Genomic DNA, 9,625 nt, shown 5'->3' with positions numbered 1-9,625 from the left:
AATACTCAAACCAAAGAGTGCAATAAGATAACAGCACTCACTAAACAGCGTCTCAAACAATATGCAGATCCACAAGACAACAGTGAAGAAGTCGTTCGAGCTTGCACCGAGCCCTTTGTAACGAAGGCATTGACAAACACTCCGCCGTCGACAACTGCACCGAGAAAAGAGCTATCGGGACCGGAAGCTCTGGGACAGTCGTCTACGATTGACCACGCCCCTCTCGGCGCTCTCCAGGCGAGGGATGGCCCTGCAGTTCTCAGGACAGCACGCTCGATGGCAACGCGGGGAAAAGCCAGGAGCGGTTCGATCGGCGGAATTAGCGATTATCTCGCCGGGCAGTTCGCGAGACGCGAGCATTACGGATACGGACCAACAGAGCCTTACAAGCCACGTGGGTTCGACGCACAAACGGTAAGGAAAATTCGTTCCACGAAGAAACTAATCACGGTGCATCCATATTCACGGCTTTATTGCGACAGCGTTATATGCTCCATTACGTGAAAATCCGGCACCGCCGCGTCTCCACAAAGCGAGACCACTAAAAATGGCCGACGGCGCAAACGGTAAAAACAGGTGAAAAATTCTCGGATTGAGGCGAAATTTCTCAGGGAGGTTCCTGTAAAGAAAGTAAATCAGTGCCTTTGAAAATTGAATTCGGTAAATTACGGTCTGGGTGGGAATCTAACCCGTGCTGCGAGACAAGCACGCTTCCAATATGCCATGGCGGCTCCATGGTTCTGGTTCATTAAAGGTGTGCCTAGTGCACGCGTCATGGGACACGTGACGGCGCCGCCAATGGGGAGGAGGTGTCGCCATGTCATGTTTGTATGAAACGAGCGTAATAAATAAAAACCATTAATGTCCCATTTAACAGCGCTAAGTGGTCATTCGAGTTATCAACTCCTCGCGGGCAAAGGAGCACGTTGAGACACTCGGCGCGTTTTGATTTGGCCTTACCGAGGCGTAGTTGGAATGCGGACGAGAGCTTGCGCAGACAAGGAACGCGCGGAAAAACAATCACTTCACCAAAGGAACTATAATGCTTTCACATTCCCACACTTAAGTTGTCTAAAGTGTCTCTGCCGAATGTCTGATGCACACCAAAACCTTAGCACTTGCAAGGGCGTTTTTTTTTTTCGTTGCGCACTTTTCAGAAAGCTGCCTGCGCTCAAACGGCAGACCTAGTGTTTAAATGATCAACGCGATAAGCACTGAGGCACTGTCGTGAGTTCATTCATGTAGGAGAAGGCACTGCCCAAGAAACAAAATTTTCGCCAACCTATCTTATCGACTAAAAAGTCAGCACTTCCTACGCAGTGCTGCTCCAATTCGGTGGTGACATTTCAATTAGTTTTCAATCGCCAGGTTAATACTCTCTCTAACTATCTCATTAATGGATATCTAGTGTAGAAATAGTACTTCAGAATTCAATACAAAATATACAATATTGATGGTATTTCAGCAACAAAAAAATTCTAATGCAGGATACAGCTCTTAAATGGCAGCACCTAGAGACAAATGAGTTGCGTGCAACAAGTTTGCACTTCGCAGAAAGTATTTTAGTGCTGTGTACGAAGACGTTCAAGAATTGCTTGGTTGCAACTGAATCAACCTTTTCCTTATAACCATCTAAGAAAATTCAACGAAATTCTCGACTCATCAAACTCCTTGCTGATAAGTCGGACATGATTGTGAAAACACGGGCTTTCAATAGTTCCTTTGAGCTCATGCTTCTATTGTAGTATAAAAAGGCTCTGGCATCAACACATTTTATAACTCGTTCATGCCTAATATTGTGAAAGGTAATGAAAATTTTCGAACAGCCCTATGTGACCACTCGATGACTATTTCCAGACCCACTGCACTGCGACCACTGTCATGCGGGCCACATCAATAACGTAGGTGAAAAACGCCGATTCGATTGGCACCTGTTGCAGTTTATCCACTGCGCGGATTGCTCCTATGACTAGTGTTTCCGTAAGCACTGAAAAACATAAAGTTGTATGAGCAAGAATTACTCGGGGTCAGCCAGGCCATTATTGGAATTTTGTGGGGGCTCTGTGAAACCAGTCGAGCCCACAAAAAGAATCCTGTAATAAAGTTAATAACTTAATTTGCTCTTGTTAGCTCCTTGAGCAGCTTCGCACACAGAGCGCCCGTTTAAAGGGCTGCTCACCAGGCACCATCAAAAATTGGTTATTCACGGTTTGTTGCAAAGCACCGTCTATGGAGCCTTTTACCGCAAGAGCTTTTTTTCAGTCGGTTCATTATTACAGGAGATTGGGCAAACTGACATGTTTCGGGCATGGTGCCCGCTGGTCAGCTTCACTGCAACCGTAAAAGATACCTCCATTTGGCTGGACTGGTATCTGCAAACTAGATTCCTTTCTTGCCTTCACCCACACTGAAGTCGAGGGGCTGCATCAAGTTTACCTCACAATTCCCACATCTTTGTTTCTTCTCTGCCTTTCTTGCTGCGCAGCGCACTTCTTGTGGTGGTTTTAAGCGTTCTGCGTTCGATGAGTAACCGAAGCCGCGTACCGTAATCGCTGCCCAAGCAGGCAGTGCGGCTGACGAGTAGGCGTTTATGCGTGGGTTCTTGATCTCTCGGCAGGATGCGGGCCTCCCTCGCGGTGAAAGTCACGTGGTTTTGTTTCAAATCTGACCAGGTGTCCCGCCGTGCCGTGGTTAGATAGATGTGCTTACAGGATCGTCAGCTCGGGCTCTGTGTACATGCCGTGCCTTCTTGCGATGAATAAACCTGGTGGCTTCCCTTTTGCAAAAAATGAATTCACTGTTCTCTGTCACGTTGCACACTAATATGCACTATTCTGATTGATGCGGCGCACCACTGTATAGTTTCTTAAGCTGGCCTCCCTCATTCAATTACGTTGCAGTCGCCTACGTCCCTTCCATGCGGCCAAGGATATCGGGAAGAATACGGGCCCCAGAAACTCGAATCAGCGAGGCATTCGATTTCGCAGCCCATTGTTGAACCCTCCGATCGAACGTTCCACAAGGTCGAGTGGGCAAGGCGCTCGACGTCGTTGCCTATGACAGAGTCACCCGATCAACGAAATGTTCGCTTCGAGCAGCAGCGCGTCAACGATTCCGGGAACAGAAAGAAGTCGAAGCGCCAGCGCACCGTGTTCCCGTATCTGTATCCCGGTTCCCGAAACAGCAGTGGTTCGGCATTGACGTCCTCGACTTCGACGCGTGACTCGCCGCTGCGTGTTGGCCGCAACGTTGCCTTCGCGCCGCGCTTCCTCAACAACAGCCGATTCAAGGTAAGTGTAGGCGGCAGTATTCCTATGCTCCGTAGCAAGGTAGCACACCGCTTGGCACAGTCAGAATTCCACGCAGTCCGCGAGGATCCCGAGAAAATAATCGAATTTGATATTAACTGAACATGAAATTATTTTTTTAAGATGCCTGAAACTTCTAGGCGAGGCAGAGCCTAAAGATAATGAGTGCTTGGCAGTGGTACCTCACCTGACACACTCCGTAATTCGGGGCATAGTGCAATGCAAAAGTTATTGTACTGCAAATTTTCTACTTAAAGGAATAAGGACGCTTATTGCTTAAGTTCACAGTCAAGTAGTATACGAACAGGTTAGGCAACAAGGCTGACCATTGTATCTAGGTGGAACTTCAATCACCACAAAGCATTTGCATGATACACACAAAAAATTCACTTGTGGAATGTTGGTTATTAAAGGAAGAAAACTACTTAGCATTCCAGTTCGTAACACACTATTAACAGTATTTTTGGCAGTGGGACTAACAATGTAATGCACAAGGTGCAATCATCATCAATCGTTTGCAAGATACACAACAAAAAAACCATATGTAAATATAATTCTTATGCAGGCACTACTGTGTATGCCAGGCTTACGGCTTGTTTCATGTGCCTGCCGAGGCGTCGGTTCCTGGGTGTTACACACAATACCAAGGGAGAAATGGCAAAAAAGAGAACAAAAACCAACTTACTTTCCAAGCAATGGCAGATAGCATTCCATTGGACCTGTCCAGATACGTGGCGTTTGCATACATTGAATGTTTGGTGCATGATAGTTGGGACACCCAGTATAGTTGCCACGTTACGTGTGTATTTCGATATAACTCCTCGATCAGCAGCCGTTGACATGGAATCCATTAGGCTTACCGACTACATCGTGCTGTGTCAGTCGCAAAAATATAAATGCGCTTCATTGATAGCGTGGTGGTGGCAGGTGGGGGAGAGACACGTGGGCCACCTATCCACTGAGCACTGTGATCTCAAGATGTGGTAGTGCAGCCTGTGCATAAGCTCCACCCGGTCACGGCTGCAGCTTAGCCCGGATCCTTAAACCTGTGACCGGTGGTACAGCGGCGAGTACCAGTAGAATGCCGGAAAGGAATTGAAGGCCTAGACTGATTGATACGGACACCGTTTGCCAACCACTGTGGTCATTAATGGCATGTTTAAAAAGTAAACATTCTTATCAAATATTTTTTGCAGAAGCACCTTCATCGTGTTTGTGTAATGGTGCAGTAGGGTTCGTGCAATTTACGGTAGCAAGAAGAGAAACAGCAGTTGACGGCAATTGGGAAGGCTTTTTTGGATGTTTTTCGTTGGACTGCTCGGGCTCATTCGCGCCACAAGTATCGTCATGCAGTCATGGTGTCGACAGCGAATGCGCCGCACGCGCGTGACAGGTTAGGTCTTCAGAGACTCGAAAGACGCATAAACAATGTGGCTGGACAAACGACGAAACTAGACAGCATTCGCGCACCAACACACTCAAGCGCGTAGGCATGCGCATATGATGGCTGCCAAGAAGGAACTAAGTGGACACACCATCTGGCAAATGCTCATTCGACTCGGCAGTGGAGCTAACGTTGAATTCGGTGTTCAGCTGCAGGCATGAACGTCGCGTGCAAGAACTCGTAACATTCCAGCTTTGCAGCTCAGAAGCTGTTCGGATACACTTGTCTTAGCGGAATCACGGCAGGTTTGGAGCGCGCGTCTCCTGCTTCGAGACGTGCGCTGCAGACCGATCGTGGCTCGACGGGCATGAACCGTCATGCCACACGCGCCGACGTTTTTTTTTATTGCGATACAATTATATGGACACTCCAAAGCACATTTCTGCCGTCGTCGTCGCCGTCGCCGTTGCCGTCGCCGTCGCCGTGATGTTCCGTATGACGTCAATGGAGATGAAATCGTCGCCGCGCGCCGCCAAACGCTGTATGTGCGAGTGAAAGGGCGCGAGGGACGCGCGCTTTCACGGGGAGTGAACCCACGGCGGAGAACAAACGCGCGTTCTGTGCCGTGCTCCCTTAAGGGCTGCAGAAGTAGGCGTCTCTTTCCTCCTTTACAATCACCACATATGTAGAGCAGACGCTCCTTCTTCCGACGCGCGAAAGGCCGTGGGGGGGAGGAGAGGGGGAGGGAAGGGAGGCGACGTTTAGCTGCGGCACCAAGTGCCTATTTATATCATAGGCTCCGGCAACAGTCACCAACGCCGCACGAATTTTGTGCGAACGCGGGCAAAACGCCGACGGCGTCGACAAGTTCTGCGTGTGGCCGGTGCCGCTGCATGTCCAAGTCTATACAGCTGATAAAGCTACTATCACTACTCCGTATAGCTCTCTACAAATTTGCTATCGCAATTGATGCTTCGCCTTTCAGGTGAAACTGCGACAACTTTTTGTTTGTTTTGCGAGGGGGGTGCGGGAGGCTCGTTTCATGCACCGTCAAGGTTGGATGCCTGCAGCGTCACTGTCAGTGTTCCTCCTTAGGCCTGCGTACTGAGAATCCTGGCAGCCGCACGCTGTTTGTGCTGACCAAGAGCAGTTGCCTTGCGTGTTCCATCGCGTCAACCTGTCCTCACTGCGTATAGCTAGAACACAATCTGAGGAACTTTAGCTCTATGCTAAACCGTGCTATCACTTTCAATGCTTCCCCCTTCTGGCAAAACTGACAACTTTCTTGCGAGAGGCAAAACCCGCTTCAGTTTGTCCGATATCGTATGCCTGATGTTCCTTTCCACCGGGCACAGGTGCTCTTCAGGGCATGTCCAGCGGTGGTTATCTTGAGCGCCATAGTGCTGTCGGCTGCGCTGATCGCCTCCCTTCTGTTCGCCGGCTGGCGACTAGAAGCGGTGGCCGTGTGCCGCTCCAAACCCTGCCGTGAGTACGCACGTCTCCTTGCCGACTCAGTGAACACCTCGCTGAACCCCTGCGCCGACTTCACCGGATTCGTGTGCTCCGGCTGGCGGCGACGCAAGCAGGTGTCCGTTCAGGAAGAGTGGATGCTGCTCGAACTTAACCGCGTGTCCCAACTTCTGCGCTCCGTGCACGTGCCTCTGGAGCATCAGAACGCGCTCCAAAAGTCTGCAGCGTTTCTGCGTAGCTGCGAAGCAGTGCGGAATGGCGACCTGGACGAAATGCCCAAGGTAAATAATTGTGATGGTTCATGTCGTGACGCAGCACAGCTGATTATATGAGAGACTGCAGTGAAGATCTCCACGTTAGTTTGGACCATTATGTTTTATTAAGGTGTTGCTAAATCTAAATATACGAGCGTTTTTCGATTTCTTCAGCATCGAAATTGAGCCGCCAATGCCGAGACTAGAACCCACATACGACATACAGCCCAAAGTAATTGCGTAATGAGATTTGCTTGTTGTTTGGGCAGTTAATGCTAAAAACACACAGAAATTGAGAAGAAACTGACTTCAAGTGACCGGCCAGCCAACTCCGTTGAACTTATTGGCCACTAGTAGGTTTAAGATTATCGCTCACAATATTTGCGCGAATGACAAAAAGACACCTGAGAAGAGCCGGCGTGGGCACCACCCTTTCTTCCATTGGCACAGTAACTTCATGGTACACAGACAGTGAACGGAAAGGTATAGACGTTGAGGTATACAGAAACGCCACTGATGCTTTAACAGAAGTGAATTTGCTGTTTCCCATTCATGAAAAGCACCTCGAGTCCCATCCCAAATTATCGAAGAATTTCAAGGTGAATTCGAAGTCATGTAAACTTTTTGCGGAACATTTTTGATTATCTGAGCCTCGTAAGCGGCGCGGTTTATTCAATCACCGTGCGATTACATTACATTACGTTACTTGAAAGCAATGCAACGCCACAACTTATTGCCAATGCCAAAACGTGTATGAGGCCGCCCCCCCCCCCCCCCCCTCGCGCCTTCCACAGGACAGGCTAAGCCATCTAGCGGGGTCTTCGTAAAATGCGTGCATTACGTGAGTTTGATTACGCTGAGCATAGGATAAACTTAACGGAGCATTCTTTGTCATTCTAGAGCAGGGCATACCCAGTAGCACACACGTAATTACCTAAGGTCAAATATTTTCTTATGAGAGGGAAGCAGTCGCAATTAAGCTGAATAGCAGAGCAAGAAGTTGGGCTTGTTGGTTCAACATCGTAGAAGGCTACAGCGCTGAACCGATGAAGACGATGACAGGAGAGGCAAACAGAGAACACAGCGCTGACTTCCAACAAGAATGTTTATTTTGCCGGTGCACAGCTAGTTTTACAGTGAACACTTTACAAAAGAAAACAAGAACACATGCGCACAGAACCTACTCATAACGCTATTGCAGCCTGGTATTTGAATCTAGGAAGGTCAGCTCTTTTTTTACACGAGGCTATCGATGGACAACTGACGCACTTATTTCCCGCCCGTGTACTTGTGGCATCCTCGATAATTTCTCTAGTAATGCTGGATTTGCTTCAAGATAACTTTTACATTTTTCGAAAACAGCTTGGCACCCACAGTCGCGACAGTGCACACCTAGATGACCTTGAATTGTCTTGTAAACATTGTAAACAAAGAAAGGACAAAGCATGGAAGTGTCAAACTCAAGAGATCAGACAAAATTTGTGGAACTGTCAAAACTGATCAAGTAGAAAGTAAGGAATATTCGAAATTCTAACGTGGGAAAGATTGAGGAAGCAGTAAAATATGGACGCAGCAATAAATCAGTGAGAAGAAAACTTGGCAAAGGACCAGGCAAATGTATGCACTGAAAGATAAGCAGGGTAATATCAGCAGTTTGGATGACATAGTAAAACATCGGAAGAATTCTATACTGACATGTACACTGCCCAGAGCAGCCAAGCTAATTTCATTCGAAATATTGACGATCAGGATACAGAGGTTACTTTTATAACTAGCGATGAACTTAGAAAGGGCTTGTAAGACATGACCGGGAAAAGCGGCTAGAAAAGGCGGAATAACAGTCGATTTAATGAAAGATGCAGGAGCTGTCCTGCTTGAAAGCTTGCAGCCCTTTATTAGCGCCGAGAACGACCTACAGGGGCGCTGCGAGCGCGCTCACGTGACGTCAGGGCACAGACTCGCGCCTGTCGTCTGCTACCGTTCGGGCGCTGTCCGGGCACCTTCTGCAGTGTTTCCGTTTGTTCGCTGCCGTTCCCTGTGCTGTGTATTATCACAGTCATCTCAAATACATTTTACGACATCTTCAATTGCGCAAACTTATTCAAAGAGCTTATTTCCTAGATGACAATATTTCTCAAGGGCAACGCTGCAACGCCAGCCAAAGGAGCTCCGACCAGCCCATTGCGTGTTTTTCATGCGCGAATCTAGACTTTGCAGATGAGGGGGACTAACTAATAAAAAAGCATAAATAGCACGTGACTAACAAAAGCATAAACGCATAAACATAGCACATAAGAATCTGTTAGGATACCATACATACATAAGACTGCTACGTTTACCTTGATTTTAACCCATTAAAGAGTGTTGCTTATGACGAGTAGCTCACGATATAATATCTAATTTTTCATTTCTTCACAGAAACGCTCGGCAGTAACACCAGGACCTGACAGTGCACTTTAGATTCAACCAGCACCACTTGTTCCTTTAACTGCTTCTCAAAATTAGGCCTTTCTTCATCGGTCAATTTCAAGTGGCGGTAATTTGAACTAAGCTAATTGAGGCTTACAGCTATTTGCAGAATATGCAAAGGAATGTACAATATTTATTCACTGTTCCGTGCTACGCGTTAAACTCACTTTTGCCAATCTACTGCTGCTTGTTCCTTGAGGAACAGACACCACGAATCTGTTGGGCGAACTGACACAGACTGCCCGGCCCAAATTGTTTAGGAAATATGCCTTTTGGACCACATGACTGCAGATAGAAAGAAGCCGAAGCCTCATTCATTAGTATGAGGATTACTGAAGATATCATTATTCCCCTGTGGAGGTCAAAAATTATATGAATTTATTTGAGGCTTGTGGTGTCTTCTCTATGAGGCGGGTATGTGAGGTTCTTTTTATGTACTAACGAGAAAATAGTTCTCAGTTGTGTAGTAAGACAACGCAGGATCGTGACATGATGAGGCAGAAGGCGTTTGAATTTTCCTCTTCAGCGCAGCCAAAGCTGCGCTGTATAGCCACGAGTATACCTTAGACCTTGCCATTGCCAGGCCCTTAAAGCCCTGCTTCATGTTTTCATTAAGTTGTAGTGAACTGATGTCTCGCGCGAATAATGCGTGACTCCGAACCACCGTCGAAGATTTAGTTGCGTTTAAGGGCTGTGCCATGATTCGGTAAAGGCAACTGAGGTTATATGACACACTGTTT

General features: G+C 47.6%; 1 protein-coding gene across 1 annotated transcript in view; it reads left to right on the top strand.

Annotated features, from left to right (window-relative positions):
- Positions 1 to 340: 340 nt before the first annotated feature.
- LOC119432606 (uncharacterized) overlaps positions 341 to 9,625 on the top strand; it is a 63,819-nt gene continuing 54,534 nt past the window's right edge. The window contains exons 1-2 of the mRNA XM_037699766.2: positions 341 to 414; positions 2,901 to 3,290. Of these exons, the coding sequence (XP_037555694.2) occupies positions 3,057 to 3,290 (234 nt within the window). The 5' untranslated portion in view covers positions 341 to 414; positions 2,901 to 3,056. The remainder of the gene's footprint in view (positions 415 to 2,900; positions 3,291 to 9,625) is intronic.

Source organism: Dermacentor silvarum, chromosome 11 (assembly GCF_013339745.2).
Source record: "Dermacentor silvarum isolate Dsil-2018 chromosome 11, BIME_Dsil_1.4, whole genome shotgun sequence".
NCBI classification, from domain to species: domain Eukaryota; kingdom Metazoa; phylum Arthropoda; class Arachnida; order Ixodida; family Ixodidae; genus Dermacentor; species Dermacentor silvarum.
The sequence above is the reverse complement of the archived record's forward strand: the minus strand, read 5'-3'. Positions and strand labels throughout refer to the sequence as shown.